Source organism: Mycteria americana, chromosome 2 (assembly GCF_035582795.1).
Source record: "Mycteria americana isolate JAX WOST 10 ecotype Jacksonville Zoo and Gardens chromosome 2, USCA_MyAme_1.0, whole genome shotgun sequence".
Taxonomy (NCBI): Eukaryota; Metazoa; Chordata; class Aves; order Ciconiiformes; family Ciconiidae; genus Mycteria; species Mycteria americana.
In genome coordinates this window covers 147,589,916-147,617,226 of record NC_134366.1, presented here as the reverse complement: position 1 = coordinate 147,617,226, position 27,311 = coordinate 147,589,916, and the positions used below count along the sequence as shown (strand labels likewise).

Sequence of the window (27,311 nt, the reverse complement as noted above, 5' to 3'; positions counted from 1 at the left end):
TATTGAGAAAAGGAGGTTGTTAGTTTCTCCTCCAGACGCCCTCCTGCTGAACCCGCCCGCGATTTACCGCTCCGTGCTACGGCCATCACCGACGGGCTGAAGGTCTTCCCGCCTCGGGGCTCGCCGGCGGAGGAGGGAGCCCGCACGGCTCCCCGCGGCAGCGAGGGGCGGGCCGGGCCGCGCCTCCCCGCCCCGGCCCCTCCTCCGGTGCCGCTGCGGCTGCCGGCAGGCCCCAGGGAGGCTCCCGGCCCGGGAAGCCCCGGCGCGGCGCGGCGCGGAGCGGAGCGGTCCGGCGCTCCGCAGCGGCACTCCCCCGCCTGCTCCGCCGGAGCGGCCTGCCCCGCTCATTAGCCCGTGGCGGGGGGACGGAGGGAGGCAGGCCCGGCTAGCCCAGCCCCCGCCCCGCCGTCCCTCCTCCCCGCCCCGGTCCTTTTCATTGCCAGCCCCTTCCTCTGCGTTCCTTCCCCTTCCCCGGCGCTGCCGGTCCGGTCGCCTCCCCACCTCACGCCGAGACCCCGGCAGCGGGAAGGGCCCTCCGCGCCGCAGCTATGGCCGCCGAGGGGGTGGACGAGCGCTCCCCCCTGCTCTCCGCGCCCGGCTCTGGCAATGTCACCCCGACCGCGCCGCCCTATTTGCCGGACAGCAGCCCCCGAGGTAAGGCCGCCGCCCTCCCCGCTTGCCCGGCTCCGCCGAGCCGCCGCCCCCGGACCTGTGCCGGGCAGGGGGGCGGCTGCCGGGGCGGGCGGGCCCCGAGGGGCTCGGCGTGGCCCGAGGGGCTGGGGGGGGGGGCCGGGCCCTGCGCCGCGGGGGGGACGCGGCGCCTCCGCCCGGCTGCAGCAGCGCGGGGCTCCCTCCGCCTTTGTCGGGGGCGAAGCGACCGCCGCGGCGGGGGCTGCACGGCCGGGAGTAACGGCGGGGCCGGGAGCCGCCGGCGGGGGGGAGCTCTCGCCCTGCCCCCGCGGCGGGGGACGAGCTGGGGAACAACAGGTAACGCCGCTCGGGGCCGGGTAGGCCGTGCTCTGCGCCGCGCTCCGGCGTGAACCCTTCAAAAGGGGGGGGGGGAATTAATTGTTTGCAGTGGCGGAGCAAGCCCGAACCGGTCTGGTTATTATAACTCCCTCGCACGTCGGAGCTTGCGAGGTAATTGTTGGACTTCGGTTCCCCCATTAATTAGGAGCAGGATTAAGTAAAAGATCCTTAGCTATGAAGAGCCCAACTCGGTACGGTGAGCTGCAGGGTAGAGGCGGCCAGCAGAGGTGCAGCGCAGAGGCGAAATGAAGTACGCAGGTCTCCGTTTCATCTCCGGCGCCCATCGAAGTGCGCTAACCCAGAGATGCCAGCTGATCAGCTCCCGTCTGGCAGGCAAATTTAAATAAGCAAGGGGCTCTGTGCAGTGTGGCAGCTGAAGTCCGAAGCCACTAGGATGTCCTTGCAAACGCATTTCAAGGCCATAGCTGGTTTTGGCTTTATTTTTAAAGCAAGTCGGGTACTGTGGTTACAAATCTGGAATCGTGGCTTAACAATATGGTATTAACTTTCTTTAACAGACTTAGGAAAATCATCTGGTTGACCAATACTGAATATTTAGTAAGTAGGTGAAAAATTTTTACTTAGAAAATATAAATCGGGAGGCTTACAAAATACACTAATAGATTATTTTTTTTCCAGTCAAACATTTTAGAGCAGAAAGCGAGGAGGGGAAGAAGCTGAAGGAATCAAGACTAAATAAGATTAGTGCAGCGTTGCTAGCAGTAGCCTTTAAAATGTAAGATTACAGTCCTGATCTCACTGGCTCCAGTGTGTTGGTCCTTTCTTCAGGATTTTTATGTAATTGTATAGTTTTATTACATATGTATGTAACTAGAATGGTACGAGTGAGCATCTGTCTGTTTTGAATAATATTTAAACCTGTGGAAAGCTAGTCCTCTTTGCCTTGATATGAAAATGTCTTTCAGTTAGTGCTGTAGCCAGTGTTGACTGTTTACTTTCATTTGAATTGCACAAATGAATACCGGCCTGAAAAACAGCAGAGGAGTTGGGGGGGGGGGGGGTTTAATCAAATTGTGTAGGATTCGCATCATCCCTTAAGTTTTGTAGTTTAAAAAAATCCAGAAATCCTTAGTTAAATTCTGGTATTTGATGGTTTTATTCTTAGTAGTCCTTATCCTGTAACTATTACTTTTGTGTACATTTCAATCTGTTTTTAAAAAGGTCTTTATAGATTTAAAAGGTAATGAAAATGCATCAGATCAGTTGCTTGAACCCAGGGTAAAACTCATGACCTAGAAACAAGCTGGACCCCAGATGATCATTTCAGTTGGTAGCTGTGCCCTGCTGCACCTTCAGTCCACGTCTGTGACTCCCGGTAACTAACCCATGGTGGAGTGTGGTGCTTGAGACAGTGGCTTGTTCCCCAAAGTGAGGAGGAACCATACAGCTTTCTTAAATGTCAAACATCTCTTTACAAGTTGAGGATCTCTTATTTGATCAGTCCATGAGCAAGCATACTAGGTAGCACTTCAAAACTGCTCTACAAAACTTACAGAAAGATATCTGCAGAACAAAATTTTGCAGAGCTGTCACATGGACCGGGTAGCTCTAGTTTCCTTGCTCTGTCAGTTATCCTTAGTGAAAGGATGTATGCAAGCTACACAGCCTTTTTGGCTAACGGGCAGTCGTTATCTCTCCCCCTAGTGCAAGTCTAGACATAGAGGGAAGCAACACTCTCATGGGGAGATGAGGTTTGCTTCCAAACCCCTTTCTGCAGAGCTTCCTCGCTTAACATCACCTGGCTGGTGTGGAGCTGGAGAGGTAGAGGAAGGAGGAAGAAGCCCTTCACACTCCAAACTGCCAACTGAATGTACATTAATAGATTTATCCCTGTACTTGTAATTACCTACTGTGCCCAATATGTCATCCTGAGCTTTAAATTAGAGAGGCCATGGTTTGAAAGTAGCCTCCTCTTTCCTTGTTAGGCTGCAGCTGAGACCCAGCTGACCCTTTTCAGTGTAAGCTGGTGGGTGGTTGAATCCTGGTAATGACTGGGTGTTCCTCATGATGGAAGCAAGCAAGAAAAATCCTTCCGATGTGGATGCAGGGCACAGTGTTTAAGCAAATTTTCACATAGACAAAGGGTGGGACCATCAGCTCTGCTCCCTGTAGTAGGGTGGTTTATTCAGTGCTCCCCCCCCCCTCCCGGCCTTTTGGGTTTTTTAGGAGGTTTTTTTCAGGCTTTCTCAGTCCTTAACTACCTGTCTCTGACATAGATCACTAACTCTTTTTTGCTTACTCACCCCTTCTTCCCAGGACATGATAATGAATCTTTAAAAACAAAAAAAAAAAGTAAACAAAACAAACCCCAAAACAAACTCATTTCTGTTGGACCCAGGTAAGCTGCAAGTGGTTCCCTGTGGTTTCCGCCCTTCCAATACCAAGGGAGGAAAGTGCACAAGCACCACCAGGAGTTTCTAAGGTCGGAGCTGTGATATCTTCCACTGCATCTCTGTCCTGTGGGGGTGAGGAGGGGGTTGTAGGTTAGAGTCAGATGTACTGCATGGTAGGGCACTCTGCTAATCTTGCTGAACTAATTACTGTTGGATTTTTTTTTTTAAAAGAAAAACTGATAATGTAGCTTTAAACTGGTATGTCAGCAGCAGGAAATTCAGTATCTCGTTAAACGTGTCCTGAAACCTCTGGTGTGTACGTGAAACTTGCCTACCATCCAGTCACATCCAACATGATGGACCTTATGGACCTTTATGAACTGGTTTTAGATCTTGTAGTTAGCCTGAAATTCAAGCTGTCAAAAAAAAAAAAAAAAACCCAAAAAAAAACCCCCACCCAAACAAAAAAAAGTCGTACCAAAGTACGTATGTTAATGTGCTTTGAGACCTGCCAGTCTTTTTCTTAAGGGATAATAAGCAGCGAACTCTGAGACAATGCCTTTGTTTTCCTTTTCACACACACCCGCCCACCCCACCCGCGCCCCATATACCTTTTCTTTAAACTTAATTTTGGTGGCTTTTGCTGGTTTGCTTTTTGGAGCTCTTCCAAATGCATTTTTTCTTTAAGCATGAAGGTTGCAGTGCCAAGATACCTCTGGCTTTCTGCTCCGTAGCAAATGTTATTTGCTGCAGCACCACTCTGAAAAGCAGCCATTATTTGCTTGCTATCTGAGATTTGCTGAGCCAGCAGGACAGGAATGGAGAGGCTGCTTACCTGGATGCCGAGCAGCTCCAGTATGAGGCTGGAGAAGTGGGTGGCGGTGTCTGTAGGTGCTCACGTGCCTCATTTAACCAACTTTCAAAATCCTAAGGGTTGTCACTTACAAGTAGGGTATAGAATATTATAAATGCCTAGACGGGTATAGTTGCCAATTCTTGAAGTATTCCAGGATCATGAGAAGCTGAAAGGCTGGGGAGTGTGTGTGTCTCTTCTTACTTCCTAGTACCCTTCAAGATACTGTTTGCCTTCCCTTAGCACAGCTGCCCCGTGCCCAGCTGATAGAGTTGAGAAGCCGCACTTCAAATGGAGAGGACAAAGCAAAGAAGTTCTGTAACATGATTGTTGCTTTTCAGAAAAGTAACCTCAAAGCTAGGATTGAACTGTAGGGGTGTCTTGACAGAGTGTCTGGTATTTGGTCTGCTGGACATGTCTTTTGTTTTATGGCTACCTGTTCTCCTAGCCAGAAAGTGCATCAGCTGCTTGCCGCAGGAACAGTGTGAAGTAGCCTGCTTATGGCCAAAACCCCCTTGCAGCAGCTTTGACTTTGCCACTCGCAGATAAGACACTGCTATTCCCATCATCCAAATCTCAAACCTGGTTTCTGCAGTGATTTAGGAGGCTTGAGATTGTTTCCAATTGCCGAAGTGTGGGGGGGTTGGGGTTTTGTCTTGTGTGTGTTTTTGTTTGTTAATATCTTGTAATATCTCCTCTCTTGCATGTGGCAGTCTTGTACTGAAAACAGGGTATCACAGTACTACAAAATATTGTTGTTATTAATTTTCAACTGGATGCTACTGTAATTCCTCAGAAACAGGAAAAAAATCAGAATGGTCTAAGTTACCTGACATTTCTTAAGGATGATGGTTTCTGCAACCAGGATATCAAAGCTGAAGGTGTGAAGTTTACTTGCTTAGGTAACAGAGCATCAGTTTGTATGATTGCTTCAGAATTCCATCACTGCATATAAGTTAATTTTGTTTCTTGTCTGAAATAATTCAAGTATGTTGGATGTGATTGTGAGACCGTCAAGGTGTACACCTTCCTTCCACTGCCCCTGTGAGTTAAAATCAAGTATGGGTCTGGATTGTTTGTAGGCCAAGTAGCAAAGAGAGCGAGCACTGAACAGCAATGCTGCTTCAAAGGTTTGTGATGATTTTTGGATCTGAAGGGCACGCAGGATTTCTTATATCCCTCCAGCTTACAATATTCACTTTAAAACAGTGAAGGAGTGATGAGTGCTTTCTTATAAGCTTAAATTTAATACTTGGGCTTGTCAGCTTTGATAGCAGCCCGTGACTTCCCTCGCCACTCCCCAGCAGATACTGCTCTCTTCAGTGCTGTTTGTAAATTGGAAGTAGGCTGATCTCTCATTGCTTCTCTGAAGATTTTATTGGCTGCTTGGATGTAATTGTGAAATAATTTATTGAAGACCAAGGCTGCAGAGTATTTCAAACTATTAGTATAAAAAAAAGTTAACTATGAACTACTAAATAGTCCCATTCCTTATTTGCTTACCTGAAGAGCCTTGAACTTCTCGATGAAATAAAAGCCGGTGCTATTACATGCCAAATAATTGTGGCAATAAGCTTGTGCGAGGTCGCTGTGTTGAATTGTTTTCGTTCCATGGATTCTTAAACCGAGAAGGATATTGAGCCTTTCCTCCCTGGTTTTTCGTGGGCTCAGGACTGGCGAAGCTGAAATCTGGTCTTCCATGGGGGCCTGAGGCCATTATATTCTCCCTTGTGTTAGCCTGTCCTAAGTGACTAAAGATCTCCTTGTGCATCTGTGCTTTGGCTCTTGGACAACAAAAATATCTGGAACCCTTAAAAGCAGAAGCTCTGAGGGTTCAGTTCATCTTTTTTTCTTCAAGATAGCATAAATTTGCTGTTGTTGGACTCGAAAAAGAAGCAGTTCATGCCACTTCCCATCCAAGACCTGTTTCCTTAACAGGACTTCTCTGTATTTTTACCTGTAGTATTTGTTACTACATGATAAACACTTGACTATGTTTCAGTCTCTCCAGATGTTTGTAAATGCAGGTTATGGCTCTTCTGCCGACCTGTGTCTTTGTTTTATCTTCTGTTTGTTTTTTCTTCAGAAGCCAGTCTCTGGTTGCTACTAATCTGTGGTGGGTTTGGGGTTTGTTTGGGGTTTTTTTTTCTCCCCTTTTCTAAAGACTGTAAAAAGTTAGTTTTAAAATAAAGTTGTATAGATGAGCCTTTTGTCTGATCCACTTTTCTGGGGTGATTTATGGTGTGTTTGTGTTGCTGGTATGCTTTATGTACAACTATGGTTGATGTTCAGGTACATGGAAGTTGTGGGGAAGGGGAAGGCAAACTTATGTTTGTCTTATGTTTATACTAATCATTAACTTTGATTTTTTAATTGTTTTTAATTTTTTTTTTCTTTTTTGAGGCTGTGACTGTTAGAGATTATCTTTGCTGATGGTGTTTTAGGATCCCCTGCTTGGTTCTTCAACTGAGACTTCCTTCTCTTGCAGCAGAGCTTCCTCCTCCGTATACTGCCATTGCAAGTCCAGATGCCAGCGGTGTTCCTGTAATAAACTGCCGTGTGTGCCAGTCGCTAATCAATTTGGATGGCAAGCTACATCAACATGTTGTTAAGTGCACAGTTTGCAATGAAGCTACGGTAAAATGGATTTTTAGCATTTTCTTTTTGTGGAGGGAAGTGGGGGGAGGTTGAAGTACGTCCTTGGTAGAATTCATGTCCTCACCTACAAGGGGTGAGTCCCTTCCTGCTGTCTCTGCAAAGGACCTGTCAGCACAGCTGGTTGCTGGTGTAGCTTAGTGTGCAAGTTCAGGGGTTGCTGGCACAAGGATGGCCACAAGCAGCTAGGATAAATCTTCTTGCTGTTGATGAGGCTGGGCAGGATGTTTCCTTCCAAGGCAGAGGACAAAAATCAAAGATGTTGTTTAAGTAATTACTCTTCTGTAAAGAAGGGTAAAACTGTTTCTGGTGAGATGAAGAGAAATGAAGAATTGAATTATGTTAAGAATGGAAGAAGCAAAGTAACTAACCCACATCTCTCCCTGGATGTGTGCTTTCCTCCTGCAATACTATTCAGTCAATTTATTAGCCTGCTAACAAACCACAACACAATTCTGAAATGCAGAAATTGTAGGTTCTGTTCCAGTGATCACAGACCTTTTTGTTCCTCCTCCCCTTTTCTTTAAGTCTTCAGCTTTTGGCCTCCTGCTTCTATTTTTTTTTCCCTTCCTGCCAGTTTTAGTTTTGGGATCTGATACTGCAGCACTCCACAGCTACTGGGGGCATTTGCATGAAAAACACTGGATTGGATTTATTTTATGAAAAGAACTTAAAATTATGTCCAAAAAATAAGAAGCCTTAAATCTGCAGGCAAACTTTTTTTTTTCCACTTAAAAGAGAGAGAACCTGCCATTAATACTCACTTTCCCTGCCAAGATATAATGTTTCCGGCCAAACAAAGTATCTTGCAGCTTTTGAGACTTGTGATTTGCTGTATGAAAGGGACCTGACTCCGAGGTTGGAGAAAGGTAATTCCAGTACAGTTTAAAATAAGATTACAGTTCGGCAGTGTCTACGTATTCTCTTAGTGACTGAGAGCCAGATTGAGCTCCTTTCACTGAATAAAGCCATTGTACCAGGCAAGGACGCTCTCTTGATGTTTCGACTGTTTTTTAAAAAATATACCACTACTTAAGCTCATATTTAAAAAAAAATAACTAAACTGAAGTCTTGAATTCTTCATTGCTAAAATATGAATGTTTTTTCCATTAGTTTGCAGAATCTTTTTGTTCTAGTGAAGAAGTTTGCACTTCTTTCTCTGAGCAGAGAGAGAGAAAACTTCCAATTTTGTCTTGACTCTCAAGTTGCCTCTGTAAGAGGAACTGTATTTCTCTGTTAGCAAGAACCTGTCAGTGCAGGGGTTCTGCTTTGTCATGCTGTTATGAGGAAAAAAGTGAATTGCTATGACTTCTGATGTGTGTTCTGTGGTGGTTGTTTTTTTTTTTTTGTTTAGCCAATCAAAAACCCTCCTTCAGGGAAGAAGTATGTTAGATGTCAATGTAATTGTCTCCTTATCTGTAAGGATACGTCTCGGAAAATAGGCTGTCCAAGACCAAACTGGTAAGAATAAAAAAAACTGTAAGTGCCTTGAGGTAGTTTTCTTTAAAGCAACAGTGCTCTTTGTGTTGAGTATTTAAAACTAAAAGAGGTTCAAGCCTGGGCCTCTGTACATGGACACTTACAGAGCATTACTGAATTACTGCCAGAGACAGGTTGTGGCAGTGTCAATTTCTTTTTTTTTTAAGATTAACTTTAAAGAGGAAAAAATTTTCTTTTTTTGTATTTAGTGGTAGTCTCAAATGTGTGTTTCCCATTTTAGCTACTTCATAAGGAACAAATGGTATAAAGAACAACAGAGAAGAAAATAACTTACTGTTTCTGGGAGTTAACATTCATAATTTCTTGCAAACTTAATTATTGTAAACACACAGGTTGCTCACTTTGCCTGGTTCAGAGTGGGGACTTCAGAATGAAATGGGAGAGGGAACAGCAGGCTGGCTTCAGTGCTGTCCTCCCTACTTTGGCGCACTGAGTTTTCAATCTCCTCTCAGCCCTCGACTTTACTTTACACGTTTGTTATAACAGAAACAAGTGCGATTGCCATAGTGAGTGTTCTTACCGTTGAGCTTAGGGTGTTAAAGATCCCACTGAGGTAGGAGTAATTTGATTGTAAGTGGTGCAGCTCTAACAGGAGAAACTGAGATGAAGGCTAGGTCTGCAGATACTGGAATGGAAGCTCTACCACACCAAGTGCCCTAGTTGCTAGTCCGTTGGCTATTCTGGTTTTGAAACATAATTTGAGACTTGGGGGAGATTTTTCTTTTTACTAATGCAGTGTTGGGAAAAACTTAAAAACATTCCAAATATTTTCTCAGAGTGAAAAAATGTTCATGGGATACTTCCATTGTAATACCTCGTATGGTTGGTAACCAAGCTGAATCAGAAACGCCCTAATTTTATTAAAATAATCTCAAAAGCATATATCTCGGCAGTTTCCCTAAGATAGCCTATGTATTTGTCTTACTAGAAGATGAGCAAAATTGGGGTACTTTGAAGGAGAGAGTTGGGAGTATGCCCTAAATGGAAGGCTCCAGATTGAAGGGAGGCCATCCAGAATATAATTTTGGTTGTATATGGAGGGAGATGCAGTGCAAGTTAAATAATGCTTTAATTTTTCCTGTCACTTTTTTCACGCTAGGAAGTCTGGTCCTCATTCTGCTTTGAGTTGCTTAATTTGGGTACTGTCATTTTGGATGGACAAATTGTATAATTAAACTGGAAACACCTAGAACATAAAAGCAAATACTTACAAACTGTTTTTTAAAGTAAATTGATTGCATTTAGTCAACCTGGGGTGATTTTCTTTTTTAGTTCACTCAGTTTGCATGGAATTTTTACTGTACAAATGCAGATATGCTGCTTATATTGACATGGTTGTCAGTAGTGTGGGAAGGAGGAGTATCTGACTTGGGAAGCAGAGCTAGGTTATGGAAGAGTCCTTACTCTTTCTACATGTTTCACATGGGTATGTACATTCAGATTCATGAGCCTGTTCAGCCTGGGTATTAAGATTTCATTTTCCTGAGGAGTGTTTCTGCCATATGATGGCAAGTCTTTGATCTCTACAGAGTTCTGGCTTGCAGGGCTGATCTTCTAGTGAAAGAGAACATTTTCAAAACTGAAAAGGAAAACACTTTGGAGAGAGACTAAAACTGGGTGCATCATCTGTTTAAAAATCAGATTGCAGTTTAAAAGTGTAAAATATTTGGTAGTGACTGAGCTAATTGCTTAAATGCATCATCCTTCTCTTTTGCTAGCTTAATTACATGTACATCTAATGTTCTTAACGCAGTAGACGCATCATTACTCTTGGTCCAGTAATGCTGATCCCAGAAGAGCAGCCAGCTCAGCCTGCCTTGCCAGTTCAACCAGACGGAACTAGAGTGGTATGTGGGCACTGTGGAAATACATTCCTTGTAAGTAAAGCACCAGATTCTCCTTCTCACCTCACCGTGCTATCGCTCAAGCTATTTGTTGTAAGCACTTTTAAGAGCATATTGCCTCACTCTATGGCATCATTGAGGAATTAAAGCTGCTTCTGTGCTCATATTGCTATATTGCTATGGTATAGTCTGTATTTGGTTACCTTTACATGCATTTCAATAATACTTTTAACAGTCTTTCTGTGCATGTATGGATAAAGCCCGAAGTCAGTCTTACTGCTTAGAGATGCAAGAGTAGATGATGCTGGAAAAGGAAGTTATGTTTCTAGCTTCTGTTTGGACTTGCAAAGATGGTTATGTTCTGCAGTGATTAAGATAGTATAGGTTCTGCCATTGCTGTATGGACCCCTGAAAGCTGTTCGTTATAGCTCTTGCCATTAGCATATTTGTCGGTTGTTACGGAACTGGAGATTTTGGTTTGTATGCAAGTTTATCCTGGTGTTGTTTATCCTGGTTTTGTAGTGAAAGGATGCAAAAAATACTCTTGCTGTTAAACCATTTTTGTAGTCTTTTACATGAATAAGGGGCTGCCATATTTTGATTTAGGAAGAGCCTCTGCGATACACAAGTAAGTTAGCTTTAGCTTCATCATCTAGCAGTGCTAGAGTGTTTGTCAGGTTTGTGAGTTATGGGAAATGGCTAGGATAAGTGGTACAGCTGAAGGACCTCCATAGTCATCAGAGTGGTGTTATGTTCCTGAAACAAAGGATTGTAAGATATATAAAGGCCAGAGAATACTCAAGTGCGTTTTGTGAAAGGAAAAAGGAAGCTTCAGGGATGGCACTCCATGTTGGCTTGTATCAGCAGTGAGAGAAGGGTTTGCTTGTGATGGGCTCTCTAATGGACTAGACTTGTTCTTTCAAATCTTTACTTCAGGTTTATGGATCAGTGAGGTGCGCAATAATGGCTTAACTACTGCAGTACATTATGAATGCAAGGAGTAGGAGATGGCTCTTATACTTTTTTTTAAACGGGAACTAGGGATTTGATTATGAATTTGCAAGTAATGTAGTATCTGAGAAACCGTTAGAGAGATGCTTGAGAAATAGTCTATCTACTAATTCTGCCTATATATTAAAAAAAAAAAATATTCCTATTTTAACCCTTGCTGAAGAACAGTAGTCTGTAACTGGAGATAGCTGGAGTTGGTTTTCTGTTTGCTTTTTTTTTACATGGAAGTCTATCTATGACCTTAACTAGTAAGAACATTGTATGCAATACAGAATAATGTTACTAACAGAAAACTACTGAATCTACAGGAGAAAAAAGGCCATCTCAAGTACATGTTCTAAATGAGGAATCTTTTATTAAAAGTTTCCTTTTCTGTTAGCTTTTTTTAATATAGTAGCATGTTACAAACTGTTAAGTGCTTGCACATGAACACTGTGGTTTGATACAGAGTCATAATTTAATTGCGTAATGCAGTTATGTTTTTTAGCACAGCTTTAAAACTGCACAGGTAAAAGCAGTGCTGTGGAAGAGTTACGGTATTAAGTTTTAATATTGTCTCTTAACACAAAAGACCATCTCTACTATATGACTTAATTTTTTTTTTTTTAATTAGGGAGAGTCAGTGTTATGAAGTAAAATTCTCATTGCTAGATTATTGGCCTATCTTTGGGGACTTCCATAGGCATGGGAGTTTTATTTATCTTTATCCCCTATTTACTTCTATAAGTGCAGCCTGAATTAATTCTATCATTTACACTATGAACTTCTTTAGCTGAACGTAAGGAAACAAAATACACCAAACCCATAAAGGCTGGTTTTGCCCATAACTACTAGATTATGCCTTAAAAGGCTAAATTTTCTAATTTGGAATTTGTGCATGTGACTTCAGATCTGATGGTTGCTTTAGGGAACTGCATCATTTTGAGCTGCATAGTCCTATCTGCCAGAAAGACCAATTTACCACTTAATGGTACATTGAAAATAAACCCTCAAAATCATTAGAAATTTAAAGCTTCTATTCTTTTTTGCTGAGTTATCAAGAATCAAACCCTTTTTTCTCACTTTACACAGCTTTCCCACCACTCTTTTGCTTATACCTTTTTCTGTTACTAAGTTTGAGGTTCTGCAAATAAATTTTTTCCTTAAGAAAAATCAGAAAATTGCTTGGGTTTGAGCATGAGCAGAGAAGCAAAAATTAAAGTGCTTTAGTCAGCCTGGAAACTCAGCTTCTGTGAGGGTATTTCTGCCCTTTGATATCTCCACATTGTAAAGCGAATATGTAATGCTAGATGCATCTCTTGGCAACTCAGTAAGATATCTCCCTTACTTTACTTGGCAGTTAAAAAATACATAAAATAGACAAGCAAAGCTAGAATCTCTGGGGTGGAAAAGTCAAATTATCAGTTGCTTGTTCTGTGTTCTTTTAAGAGTATCAACTTGTTTACCACCTTACCATTCCAAGAAATTTTTTTTTGCCATATAAAAGCATAAGTATGGGCTGTGCTTTCCCTGCCTCTACATGTGGGGGGTGTTTTTTATAAATTATTAAATGCATGCTCCATGCTATGGAGTGCCTTAAAGTTTCTCTGTCTCAGCTGGGAGAATGACTTAGTACTGAAGTGATACTGTAGCTGAACTATCACTAGTTATTCACTTTTGTTCATCAGCTTATATTTTTCCTTTGGAGTCTTTTCTGTGTTAAAGTTTCCACAGTTGGCAGATTTGGAGTTCAGACAAGTGGAAAAAGTGGTGGAATAGAAAAGGAGGGCAGGACGAGAGTTCAACTGTCCTGCTGAATTGCAGTCTGATCTGATTTGGGCTTTTTTGAGAGCTTCTGGACTTGGGCTGTGGCTGGGTTACTGTTTCTGCCAGCAGTTAAGTCATTCCCCGCAACCTTTTTCCCAGGGGCCTTGGTCTGTGATGATTTGTGGTTGTGAGAGGCTGAGTTGCCTTTGGAAATGGTGGCAGGCAGGGGAGGGGTGTCCCTGTCCCCCCCTGCTACCATGATGCTGTCAGAGAGACCCTCAAGGACAAGAAGCCAGGAGCAAGCTATGTAAGCCACAGGCTGTAGGCTAAGCACTGTGGTTTGTCAGTTGTGCTCTGTCAATTTTATTTTTTTTATAACTAATCAAATATGAAAAGTATTTCTTCTAAAATAATTTAATAGAAAACCCTTTAAATCCTCTAGAAAACTAAGAAATGTTTTAATCTGCGGAAGTATTTTGCTTTCCCAAAGGACCTGCGGAGAGCGGAGGGGAAGCTTTTTTGGCAGAAGCAGCTGTATGTAGGGATATGTGTGTACATATGTATATATGTATTTTTTTTCTCTGTCTTGTATTGAACGCATTGAGAACTATTTTAGGCTCAGAAGGAAGAAAGTTTGATGTATTCTTCTAGTAAAACCCTTGATGGATGTCTGGTTTTGTCCACGGTTGAAACATTTAAGAGCTCTTTGAAATCCTCATCTGTGTTTTAGTATATCTAACCAGGGATTTGGGTTATTGTTTATTGTATTGTTTCAATGGGAGTAATACAGTTTGTATTGTCAGCAGGGAGTTAAATTTCATGTAACTGTAACTCAAGTTTTCTTAACAACATAAAACAAGTACTTTAAAGCACTCTGGAATATGAGTAAAAATACCAGCTTTAAGCATGATTTAAACTGCTTGTTAAACCCACCAAAACTCCAAGAATTAGAATGTGCATGAAAATAACCTTTCCCTACTGTGCTAATGTGATCTGAATTCTTGCAGTTTGAATGTCTTGTCAGATTTTTGCTTTTTTTTTGCAAATATTTCTGATGTGTGCAGAAGGCATCACAACAGTTAGTGCTTCTCTTACTTCAAGGTAACTTTCAATGAAAACAGATTATCAATGCCTCTGTTTTTTCCATCAATATTTGGAGCCCAGGTGCATTCGAGTTTGTATCCATTAATAATTATGGCTAATAATTAGAAATCTTAAAATAAATAAAACCCTAGAAAGATCATTAATGAGTAACTTTGGAAATGGAGTTTCCTACCCTGGAATAAAACTAGTGTACAGAAGTGAAGTTGAATTACAAATAAATAAAAAATAAATCCTGGATGTAGATTTGCTTCTATTTCTGGAATTGCAGTTTAAAAATCCGAAAGAACAGCTCTGAAGAGGCCTATCTCCATACTTGGTACCGACAACCGCACCTTATCCCACTTTTGCTGTGTAGAACGAAGCGAAACTGAGTAGTTTTTGACAGGGATGCAGGCAAATAGCTGACTTGCTCCTCTGGCAGCAGTGTGGAAGTAGAATTAATGCTCCTAAAACATATTGTTCAGGTGGGGAGTATTACAGCAGCTTTCATTTTATTATGGGATAAAATACAACTATGCTATATCAGTTTGGCCAAGTCTTTGTAAACAAATAAATTTTAAAGAGCAACTGTGTAACTGGTATTGTAATTGGATACTTCAGAACCAGGAAAAAAATGATGGATTTCTTCTTAGTGGAGAATTAGCCCTATTAGAAGTAAATAAAACTGAGGGAGACTTTCAGGAGGCAAGAAAATGCACTCTAAATACTATGGATCAGAATCTCGCTCACAGCAAAACCTGCTCGTACTGGCAAGGCATTACAAGCCACATCCTCTTTCTTTGCACATAAAATCATAAATTTCTTCTCTGTGTTTAAATGGTGCTGTGCTGTAGGTAGGTCCTGTTTTCCGTACAAGGATGGGCTCTGATTTTGATTTGTGTTGGTAGCAGTTATAACAACACCATTCACTTCAGTAGACTGACCTCTGATGTCTCACAGAGATAAGGAGAATCCGAATGGAGGCACTGGCTGTCTGTGCTGTAGCTTCTTCCCCTGCCAGTAACTTGTAGTGTGACTTTTGCATAAATTAAGAGCGGAGGGGAGAGGAGAATTATATTTAACCAGAAAACTGCGCTAACTACCTCCAGTTGAGAAAGGCAGCAGAAGAGAGCTGCAATTACAATATAACTGCTTTCAGAGCGAAGAACAATAATCTTATCCCCTTGTTCAAGGCAAACATGTTTAAAATGCTTTTTTAATACTTATCACAGAATGAAATTTAACAAAAACTGCTGGTTTTGAATGAGTCTATGACTGTGTATCCTCTGGTTGAGGTGATTCTAGGCATTACTTTCACTAAAGCCGTTTCCCAGATAGGTTTTAGTCTGTGCATGGAAGGTTGTGACTATACCATGGACGGTTTTATATATCAAGTTTTTAAAATGTCATGTAAGTAGCCAATAGTGCTCTCTATTTTATTCATATAAAACTTATAAAGACATCTACTTTCTAAAATATTCTTTAGCTAATCTTTCTGTGCACGCTTAACTTAATTTTCACAAATGATGCAAGGGTTGGGGAAAGATGGGAAAATGCGTCTATCTGTAATTGTGCCAAAGAAAACACATTTATTTTGATTCAGGCTATATTCATAGTTGTGGAAGTAAGAGAAAAAAATGTACTAATATCATCATGTTGCCCATACTGTGCCTGTGGATGAAGCCACATTACGTCAAGCGAATCTTGTAATACTAAGGCAAGTCATGGGAAATGTTCACATGGAAATCCCAGTCCTATGTTGCCACTGACAAAAGGGCATCCGATTTACGGAAGAAAGCAAGAAACAAGTCAAAGAAAGCCTGAGAAGCAAAATGTTTTCACAGTGACATTTAGCATGAAGTACAGCAAACATTTTCTCAGGCCGGTTATTCAGCCTTTTTATTTTTTCTTTTTACAGTGGATGGAACTGAGATTTAACACACTAGCAAAATGCCCACACTGCAAAAAAATGTAAGTTCTCTGAAAGCAAGGTTACATAAATTAACTGTTAAATAAGTTGCCGTTGTTTCTTCCATAAAAGTCTTTTGGAGTAAAATGTGTCTGCCGTGCTGATTATTTTGCCATGCTCATCTGAATGTCAAGGCTAAATAGCATGTTATGTGCACGTGAATTCTCCACTTCTTATGCACAAATCGGTAACTTTGAAAAATCCAACCTGCATTTATTAAAATGCTCTGATTGAATTGCTAGTAATAAAATTGATTAAGCTGCTAACAATAGACAGGAATGGGTTGCTAAAATTAACAACTTATGTCCTTGAAATTTTACCACTTCATGCAGTTCATTGGATGTCATGTTTAAATGTAGAACTCAAATTGCCTTACTGTAGAAGGAGGAAAGGAAATAATCTTGTCTTAATTTGAAAGAGGTTTTACTGATTTCATAAACTCAACAACTAACTTGTGTTAAGCATCTTAATGCATTAGCTTGTTTAATGTTTATGAATTACTGTGGAATAACTTGTCTACTCATTTGGTATTACTTCAATAAGGAGAAAAATTAGAATACAAGACCTGTAAGTTTTTTATGTTTCGGTTTCTGTTTGGGTTTTTTTGAGAATTTGTTTGGCCTTTCTTATCTGAGGTTGGGAATACTTAGTTTGAAGTGTTGTTAAAAGCTACGCTACAAACATACTTTAAATTTGTATGGGATCTCAACCACAGGGTATGAAATAAGACTTAAAAATATTACTTCAGAGACTTTCTTGTCCTGCTGATTTATTTAAATATTTGTCTTCCTTTGATAGGCAAGTGCAACTTCCAGTTGAAGGAGCAAATGTGTTTTCCACTGGGAATGAAGAACTGCAGCTGTGTTGCATGTTGTAGGAAAACTAGCAGGTCCCTTAGGAAGCAGAAGGCTTAGGATAAATGTACTGTAGATGTTGGCGTGGCCTGGCCTTCAACAGTGATTGAAATCTTTTACTGGAGTATTTGATAGAGAAGTCAGTCTAGTGGTATGTTTAACCTCAGGAGTGTAACCGATCAGGTGTGGAGTAGTGGATATGTTCTAGTTTGTTTAGGTCAAACTCCTGGCCTTGATGAGATGTTGCTTTGCAGGGTTTTTCTTACTGACTGTAATTGCATTCAGTCTCTTCAATCCTGGGGGGAGGGGTCGGTGTTTTGTGGGTTTTTTGGTTTGTTTTAAACTAATTGCAATTATGTTTTATTTTTAATCATGTCACTTGATAGCTGACCTCAGCTTTTTTCTTGACTCTCCTTAGTTACAAAATTATTTGCTGTTTAACCTTAAAAAAAAAACCAACAAAAACCAAACAAACAAATCCCAACCCCAACAATAACAAAAAAAGCTGCTCCAAGCAACAGTCCAAAAGTCATGCCATGTGATCTTTTGGTCTGTCTTCTGTTGATTTATGTTGCTTGTATTTTAAAATCCAGCTTGAGTCTATGGATTTTTTTAGTGTTTTTGTCTATAAAGTCCAAAGCATGCTATCTGTATGTAATAACACCGGAGCATCTTTGCAGTGAAATTTGTGAAAATTACAGCTTGCGTGGCAACTGTGTTGCAGAATACAAAAAAAATTTTAAAAATAGGCATTTCTGTCCTTGGGCTGAGGATGCAAACTATGGAATATTGTAATTTAGCTTTGAATGAGTTGCTTGGTGTCTTCCTGTGTTTGAGGTGCGATGGTCAGGAGTTCTGCGCTTCCAGCAGCATAAACATTTGTACCGCATGGATTTAGGGCACAGCATAGATGAGGCAGAGCTTTGAGTTGTGATGTGGAATAAATAACTGCGGTGACCTGCTGCTTTGTGTCAGCCCTTTGTCAGAGGTTGTGGTACCTGTAACCAAGTAGTCAGAAGGGAATGTGGGGTTCTTTATTTCAGCTTATTAGTGCAAAACTTCTTTCATTAGTAGCTGACTAGTCAGATGCAAAACTATTCATTCCTTCTGTTGACTCAGTTGATGATTGTCACTGAAAAAAGGAGAGTGTAGACTGAGGCAAAAGGCACCTTGAATCACTGCAACAGTAGGTTTTTCAAGAAGATCTCTGCTGAGACTTTTAGATTCTCAAATCATTTTCATGATTTTGTTTCAAACATTTTTTTAAAAGTATAGTGAATCTCTGCAAATAGCTTGCTTGTGACCACCTATTTGGTTGATGGAGATTAGATCTTAATATTAAGAATGCCTTCTAAAACTGCAGGGGAGGTTAGGAGTTATTACATGAAAAGGTCAATAACAAAAGAATGTTCAGTGAAAATAAAGTGATTGTGCCTCAGAGTACATAAACAAAGGAACCTTTCATATCTGGATGTTGGGAGAAACAGGACCTTGGGTTTCTTGTTTGTTTTTAATCCCATCTACCTGCTACCATTGTGGTCACAAATTTATTATTTTGTGACATACATTTTTTTTTTTTGTCTGTGTCATTGTCTCGTGTTCCCCCCCCCCCCCCCCCCCCCCCCCCCCCGAGAGTTATTTTTTTGCAAAATAACTTGGGAAATATAGGAAATTAGTTGTGATGCAGAGAAAAGATCACTTACTTGGTAAATGACCAAATCTCTTTGGAAATGGACTACAAACCTGGTCATGCCAGTACAGGTAAGGTGTTTGCAGAAGCCCTGCTGATGCGTAGTGGTTCTGCCTGACATAGGCCCTTAGTTGCACATTCTCTACTGCATTGGGACAACAAATGTAGCTAATGAGGATGTTGTTGTAATACAGTTTTATAGTGTAGACGATGGCATGTGGGAATGGGGGAGAAACTGTTTCTTTTTACTGTTTTAGTGTTCTTTTGTGTTTCAAAATACAAAATACCAGATGTTTATCAGCCTGTTTCCCAAAAGAGTGAGAGGTTTAAGGAAGGCTTCTTGTATCCTTCTCATTTAATGATGGAGAAGCAGGAACTGTTTTTTGTCTGCTGCTCTTTCCCAAGCTGTATATTAAATAATCTAGAAACGTCAGGATCATGAATTCAGTTACTAGAAAGAGCATTGCATGGTACAAGCTTTTATTTCAAAATGCCAAATATCTCTATTTTTTTTCTTTCCCTTTAGAGCCTACTTATCGTTCTTTTTAAGGTCTGACAAAATTATGAACCATAATCAATTTACAACATTTTTGCCCCATAAAGTTTGCAGGTCCTTTAGGAAAGAGAAAGATGTTGGAACCTCGTCACTACTGTGGAGGCTAGTTTCAGCAGTGCTGTTCACCTTCAAAATACTGGCATTTTGATCTTCCTCTTAAAAACCCTTGTAAAAGCATGTCTGAAAGCACAAGAGATCCTGCATTCATAGAATCATAGAATCATTTAGGTTGGAAAGGATGTTTAAGATCATTAAGTCCAACCATTAACCTAGCACTGCCAAGTCCACCACTAAACCATGTCCCTAAGTGCCCCATCTACACATCTTTTAAATACCTCCAGGGATGGTGACTCAACCACTTCCCTGGGCAGCCTGTTCCAATGCTTGACAACCCTTTTGGTGAAGAAATTTTTCCTAATATCCAATCTAAACCTCCCCTGGCACAACTTGAGGCCATTTGCTCTTGTCCTATGGCTTCTTACTTGGGAGAAGAGACTGACACCCACCTTGCTACAACCTCCTTGCAGGTAGTTCTAGAGAGCGAGAAGGCCTCCCCTCAGCCTCCTTTTCTCCAGGCTCAACAACCCCAGTTCCCTCAGCTGCTCCCCATAAGACTTCTGCTCTAGACCCTTCACCAGCTTCGTTGTCCTTCTCTGGACACACTCCAGCACCTCAATGTCCCTCTTGTAGTGAGGGGCCCAAAACTGAACACAGTATTCGAGGTGTGGCTTTAGCAGTGCTGAGTACAGGGGGACAACCACTTCCCTAGTCCTGCTGGCCACACTATTTCTGATACAAGCCAGGATGCTGTTTGCTCTCTTGGCCACCTGGGCACACTGCTGGCTCATATGCAACTGGCTGTCAACCAACACCCCCAGGTCCTTTTCTGCCTGGCAGCTTTCCAGCCACTCTTCCCCAAGCCTGTAGTGTTGCATGGGGTTGTTGTGACCGAAATGCAGGACCTGGCACTGAGCCTTGTTTCATCTCATCAAATTGGCCCCAGCCCATCAATCCAGCCTGTCCAGATCCCTCTGTAGGGCCTTCTTACCCTCAAGCAGATCAACACTCCTGCCCAACTTGGTGTCGTCTGCAAACTTGCTGAGGGTGCACTTGGTCCCCTTGTCCAGATTGTTGATAAAGATATTAAACAGAACCAGCCCCAATACTGAGCCCTGGGGAACACCACTTGTGACCGGCCGCCAACTGGATTTAACTTCATTCACCCCCACTCTCTGGGCTCAGCCATCCAGCCAGTTCTTTACCCAGTGAAGCGTACGCCCGTCCAAGCCGTGAGCAGCCAGTTTCTCCAGGAGAATGCTGTGGGAAACTGTGTCAAAGGCTTTACTAAAGTCCAGGTAGACAACATCCACAGCCTTTCCCTCATCCACTAAGCAGGTCACCTTGTCATAGAAGGAAATCAGGTTGGTCAAGCAGGACCTGCCTTTCATAAACCCATGCTGGCTGGGCCTGATCCCCTGGTTGTCCTGTACATGCCATGTGATGGCACTCAAGATGATTTGCTCCATCAGCTTTCTTGGTACTGAGGTCAGGCTGACAGGCCCGTAGTTCCCTGGGTCCTCCTTCCAGCCCTTGTAGATGGGTGTCACATTTGCTAACCTCCAGTCAACTGGGACCTCCCCGGTTAGCCGGGACTTCTGGTAAAGCATTTTGAAGTGGCTTGGTGAGCTCCTCTGCCAGCTCCCTCAGTACCCTCGGGTGGATCCCATCAGGCCCCATAGACTTGTGTGTGTCTAAGTGGTGTAGCAGGTCGCTAACCATTTCCCCTTGGATTATGGGGGCTCCGTTCTGCTCCCCGTTCCTGTCTTCCAGCTCAGGGGGCTGGGTGCCCCGAGACCAACTGGTCTTACTGTTAAAGACTGAGGCAAAGAAGGCACTAAGTACCTCAGGCTTTTCCTCATCCTTTGTCACTAGGTTCCCCCCTGCATCCAATAAAGGATGGAAATTCTCCGTAGCCCTCCTTTTGTTGCTAATGTATTTATAGAAGCATTTTTTTATTGTCTTTTATGGCATTAGCCAGATTAAGTTCTAGTTGGGCTTTGGCCCTTCTAATTTTCTCCCTGCATAACCTCACGGCATCCTTGTAGTTCTCCTGAGTTGCCTGCCCCTTCTTCCAAAGGTTATAAACTTTTTTTTTCCCCCTCTCCTGAGTTCCAGCCAAAGCTCTCTGTTCAGCCAGGCCGGTCTTCTTCCCTGTTGGCTCGTCTTTTGGCACATGGGGACAGCCTGCTCCTGCGCCTTTAAGATTTCCCATGCTACTGCTTTAATAGCCTCTGTCCTTTGTGGCAGTTTTCCCCTCTTCTAATTACTACCTGAGGCTAAATTGGCTTTGGCATCTTTTATATCTGCTGCTGCTGCCCAAAGGTCTGGCAGGTGCCTTTGCTTCCTTAGCAGCAGCTAAGAAAGAAGGAACCGCTGCCTTCTGGGTAGCTTTCCAGTGAGTTCACCCTCATTCGTCCCGCAATGGAAACAGCTGCTTCTGCAATTTGAAAATGTTCTTTTGACCCATTTTTAGTATTTCTGAATGTGCCTGTCAAAGTTGCCGTAGTTGGTAGGTTTTGGGGTAGGGTTTCAGTTTTCTTTGTTCGAAGCTAATTTGGGTTTGTGATGTGTGATTTGGGGTGGGTAGAGGGAAACCTCGCTATTTAGAGTGGCCCAGTGGCTAATATCACTATTGGGAGACAAAAAATAGGGGAGGTTTAGAGTGGACATTAGGAAGCATTTATTTACCAAGAGGGTGGCCGAACACTGGAACAGGCTTCCTAGAGAGGTGGTCGATGCCCCAAGCCTGTCAGTGTTTAAGAGGCATTTGGACAATGCCCTTAAAACATGCGTTAACTTGGTCAGCCCTGAATTGGTTGGGCAGTTGGACTAGGTGATCGTTGTAGGTCCCTCCCAACTGAAATAGTCTAGTCTATTCTAAATAAATGATGATTTATTCGGATTGCTAAATATTCCTAGGTCTGTTATGTGACTGTAGAAACTTGTATTTATTTATTTCAACTTTGCCTTCTGTGGAAAGAAAAAGGCAGTTAAAATTAAGACGTTCTTTACATTTCCTTTTTGTGGTATTTCAGGTGACGGTTTCTCCCCCAGCCTTTCTTACTGGATAGGAGGGGACAGAGCTTGAGAGAAATGTGGATGGAAAATACACATGGCACCTGCAATATTATGATTACAAAAAACAAGAGCGTAGGTCAGACAGTTCTGAAAGTGAAGGTCTCTTTCCCAAAATGAACTTGGTCTCTGTGTGAAATACACAGTGCAGTAAATATCACGTGTGTTTTAGGTGTATTGAATGTGACATTTCTACCGGCTTATCTTAAGGTATCCAGCTCTGTAATAGAATTAACTTTCTCAGTACATAGCCAGGAATTCCTGCAAAGGAGGGAACCTCAGGTCAGTTTGGCAAGCTCAGTGCTCATCAGTTCAGCTTTTGGAGACATCTCCTTCTCCCCATTTATAAAACTTCAGTTTTGTTTGTTTTTTTTCCTCATGTAACTTGGAATCAGACAACATATCCCTCTTCTAGAATGGCTGTAGAAGTATTTAGGGTGGCTGGGGGGGGGGGGGGGGGGGGAGAGGGGTGGTAAGATACCCTTATTTCCCCAGTTGGGAATTCTCCCACCCTAATCACACCCCACCCCCCAATCCCATCCCAAATGTGTATGGTGAGGCTTTTGATAAGAAGTAATTTCCCTTGGGAAATTAATGAGCAGAATGGTTTTGGGACTTTTCCTCTTCTGAAAGTGTGTAACAGATGGCTTATGAACGGTCACTGCATTCAACCCTTGCCTTGCAAGATGAAGCTCAGCCTGTGCATGTTAGCTTGAGGACTGTGTTTTAGGGTTTTTTTTCTTGGAGCGTTTTAGAAATTCCTTGTAAAGAAGTAATATTGGAGTAAAGCAGCTTAAACCAATCTATTTGAAGGCTAAGATGAATACTTAAAAAATTCTAGTCACATGCTAAGCATATGAAGCCTTACTATGTGGTTAATTAACTGGAGCCAGAAATTTGATCAGTCATATGACAGATGTACTACTTCAATAGTTCAGCAGTGTTTTCTTCTGTTACGCGTTTATCTTGAACATGTTGAACTATCATGAGATGAAAATTACTTTCTTTTGCATCTTTGAACACAGAGTACAATCAACCCAGTATTTCCAAAGGCATGTTGATCTCCCAGGATGGATGAAGTACTTGGCTAAAGATAGCACGCTTCAGGATGCTTCAAAACTACCTCTACGATAGATCGTACATGTTTTATGAAAGCACCTCTGCCTCTCTAGTCCTTTCAATTGACCTATGTGTTCACTGTGTTTCAATGGAATTAAATCGTGTTCCTATTTTCTTCGTTAGTGTAGCTGTATGTGATTGCAAATGTGTGACTCAAGATGTTTTTGCTAAACAACGCTGAGCTTCTGGAATAATTTTTCTAGCCTGTAGTAAAGAATAATGTTTTACTTGCATTTTATGTTATGTTTGACTGAAGCACTGTAATACTTAGCTTAACACAGCAGGTAGAGACAAAGCTGTCTGTTGTGGAGTTCATAGTCTAGATGATGAGTGACAGAACTTCCAGGGGATTTATTTACCTTGGTTGTCAGCAGTGATTTGTGCAGCTCATGTAACTTGTGATAGAACTCTAAAAGAAAATTGGAAGGTAAAAAGAACTTGTCATGTTTTTGAAGTTACTAAAACTCACTTAAAGGCATCTAAAGAATTTCAGTCTTTGGAAATGTTGAACATGAAAAATTTTTCAGGTTTGACTAAAACGGTTTGGGTTTTTTATCTTCAAGAAATGCGGTAGAGTTTAGACAACAGTATTGAGTGAACTATTGCAGGAAATAATGAAGGTTGTTATTGTTAATGACGTTTAGGGGTGGTAGAACTCACTTCCAGTTACCTAGATGCAGTGAATGTATTAAAGCCATGTATTAAAAGTCTAAACGGTGTCTCACCACCTACATTGAAGCTGCCAAGCAAACTTGGGTTTTGCAGTCCAAAGTCTATTCAAGATACTTATCTGAGTGCACTGTGGATATAGGAGGTAGACGCTCAAACTGTAGGTGTGGCACCACTCTCTTTGTTGTAAGCATCTAGATTTTTAGATACTAGATAATCTTCACCAATAAGCAAATGTGAACTTTGTCTTTTACTGCTTGGTATAATTGTAGACTTTGCCTACAACTTTATAAACTTAAGATGGTGTATATGTATTGCCATTCTCTTCCCCTCCCCCCATTTAGACTGAACAGTTACTATTTATGTAGGGTTTTTTGTTTGTTTGTTTTTTCAATTTAAAATACCATTTATTTTCTAACAGTTCTTCTGTTGGAAGTGCACTGCCACGGAGACGCTGCTGTGCCTATATTACAATTGGAATGATATGCATCTTCATTGGAGTCGGATTAACTGTGAGTGATGTACTATGATATGCTTGCAACTGTGTGCAGGGGTGTGTGTGTACAAAGGAGCTGCCTTGCTTGACCAGCTTTTCTTTTCCCAGCATTTGAGTAAAACCTCCTAAGTTTCTGTGTTTTTTGTAATCTCCATTAAAACCATGGACTTAATCATCTGAGTTAGTCAGAAAAATGAAATGTTCCTAAAAAAAAACACCCCCCCAAAATGTTCTGGCACTTTGAGAGTCTCTTCTTCTTGATGTTAAATTTGACTCTTCATGTCTCTAAAAACTTCAGTTGTATGAAAAATGGTTTTACTTCACTGTAGAAATACTGGAACATCTTGCTCTTGTTAGGGCTTTCAAAACCTCCAGGTTTCCAGAAATATGTATTGCTGTATAGCCAGTAATGTAAGTTCCACTGCAGTGCAGGAGAATGGGATTCCAAAAGTTAAACATGTATATGCCTTTAACTTGTACAAGCTATAAGGAGTAAAACCAGATAATAAGCTATTTACAAATTAAAAGGCTTACATAGTTTTCCAAGTAATAGAGTAATAATAATCTGGCTTGCTTGGCTCTGAAGTATCTGGTACTGGTTACTAGAGCCAACTTTCTACCCGGCGGTCCCAGAAAAATACATATGAGGAAATACCTGCAGTTGAATTCATATGTGTGATTCTCATTATACTTCTAACTTGTGTTTATAACCTGATTAATTTTTTATGTGTACGCTTATGTGAGTTATGAAGGATTTCCAGTTTCCCTAGTAAAAACAGTGACAGCCAGAAATAAAAACAGTGAGAGACAGATTTTTTTTTTTAACAACCTTACTGAGTTTGAAAATGATGAAAATGTTTCCCTATGAGGTGTGCCCAGAGCCTTGCGTAGCTTCCATCCTTGGAGTTTTTTGGGACCCAGCTGGGTTAAAACCCTGAGCAACCTGGTCTGACCTTAGAGTTGACCCTGCTTTGATCAGGAAGTTGGCACTAGAGACCTCCTAATGTCCCTTCCAAGCTCAATTATCCTATGATTGTGTAAAATTAAGCTAATAAAATATCTGATTTATTCTTATCAGAGTAAAAAAGGTGCCAAAATGCTTCTCCTTAATATAATTTTCTCTTCCCTGAAGAGCAGATAGAACTGTATGTTTGACACTTCTGTTTTCTCTTCTTAGGTTGGTACACAAGATTTCGCCAGGCGATTTCACGCAACATATGTTTCTTGGGCTATTGCTTATCTCTTAGGTTTAATCTGCCTCATTCGAGCCTGCTACTGGGGAGCTATTAAAGTCAGTTATCCAGAGCACAGTTTTGCGTAGAGAAATTGTTAGATTATAGCAGATGAACACCTAGTAATTCTGGATATTACATCTTGGACACTTTTAAAACCTTTCCTGTAAGGATTCCATTCTGTTCAAAGTAGTTTTAAGACTGGGGGTCTCTAAGAACAAATGTTCATTGCACTACATAATATGCAAATAGTTTGTTTTGCTGCTAGATTCCCTAGCTCTGAATACTAAAGCTGTGTTTACATGTTCATAACTCTGTCTTTATAGGTGTTGAATTTTATTTCAACAGACAGTATTAAGTTTTACATTTCCTTTGTTATGTTAAAATCCGTCTGCCATTTTTCTAGATGATCAGTAAGAATTCAAAAGCAAGAGTGTTTATAAGTGTTTCTACAGTAGCTTCACATTTGTACTTAACATTTTAACTAAAATTACATTAAAGTGGCTTGCTTTAAAACCTAAGCAATAAGCATTTTGCTTGAACTGCTTACTGTATCTTTTGCCTAAGATCATAGTGACCTTATTCAGGAAATTAAAGTTATGAGTGTACTTTAAAAGACTGACATTGTTGCTAGAGAGACATTTGTAAACACTGTATGCTTTGAGATTTTTCAGGTAGAGAGATGCTATTTTGGTAGTCCAATTAAACTTCCATTTATCCAGGATTGGATTTCAGTTAGGATAAATGCTTTCTTCTCAAGGATCCTGGGACTTAGGTGTTTGGTTTGGGTTTTTTTTTTAACTGGCAAATCCTAAAAGCCATGCTCGGATTATGGAACTTAACTCTGGTTATTCGTACAAGTTCCTTTACAGGGTCTAAGGGAAGCATTTCATATGACTTGTTTCGTAATACTTCAGTGTCACGTAGGTGACAATAAGATGGTGATGGGTTGCCTCCTACTTTCCTCTGATCATGTTGGATTTTCCCTGTTTGGGAGAGTTATGCACTGGTCACTGCAAAGGGAGACACTGTAAATTCACGTTAACTGCTGTAATAAGAAAATGAGTAAACTATTACTTGGACCATTCCATCAAAGTACATCTAGTCAATTTAGCACTGACTTGCCAAGAGGATACGGAAACAGAAAGTTTTTTCTAATGATGTATTCACAAAGGATTGGGGGACCAGTTCTTGCACTGCCCATCTTTATAGTTTTAAACAAGTTTTTGCTAAATTTGGAAGGAATGTCCTGAGTGATTTAGATGACTGTAGTAATTTAGATAATGGGGTCAGATGGGTAAATTAATGTGGATGTTTCAGGGATACATGTAATTTAAATTATCTATGTTCCTGCTAGGACAAAATGATATTCAGATAAGGATTTTGGAGCACAATAAATGTAAATGATCAAACTGTAAATGATCTGTCTTTGTATGATGCTAAATGTATAAAAGCAGTAGCTCAGGATTACAATGTACCTTTTACAAATAAACTAATAAAGAAATAAAGATTATTA

General features: G+C 41.3%; 1 protein-coding gene across 2 annotated transcripts; it reads left to right on the top strand.

The window, feature by feature from the left end:
* Positions 1-205: 205 nt before the first annotated feature.
* On the top strand, positions 206-27,311 carry PIP4P2 (phosphatidylinositol-4,5-bisphosphate 4-phosphatase 2). Of its 2 annotated transcripts, none has more exons than XM_075494917.1 (7): positions 206-654; positions 6,728-6,873; positions 8,246-8,352; positions 10,145-10,268; positions 15,994-16,046; positions 24,489-24,579; positions 25,741-27,311. In XM_075494917.1, exons 1-7 carry the CDS (start codon positions 549-551, stop codon positions 25,882-25,884), a joined length of 771 nt encoding a protein of 256 aa, XP_075351032.1. In that variant the 5' UTR covers positions 206-548; the 3' UTR covers positions 25,885-27,311. The 2 variants fall into 2 exon arrangements, with proteins under 2 accessions (XP_075351032.1, XP_075351031.1); XM_075494916.1 differs by having other exon boundaries at positions 211-654; positions 6,725-6,873.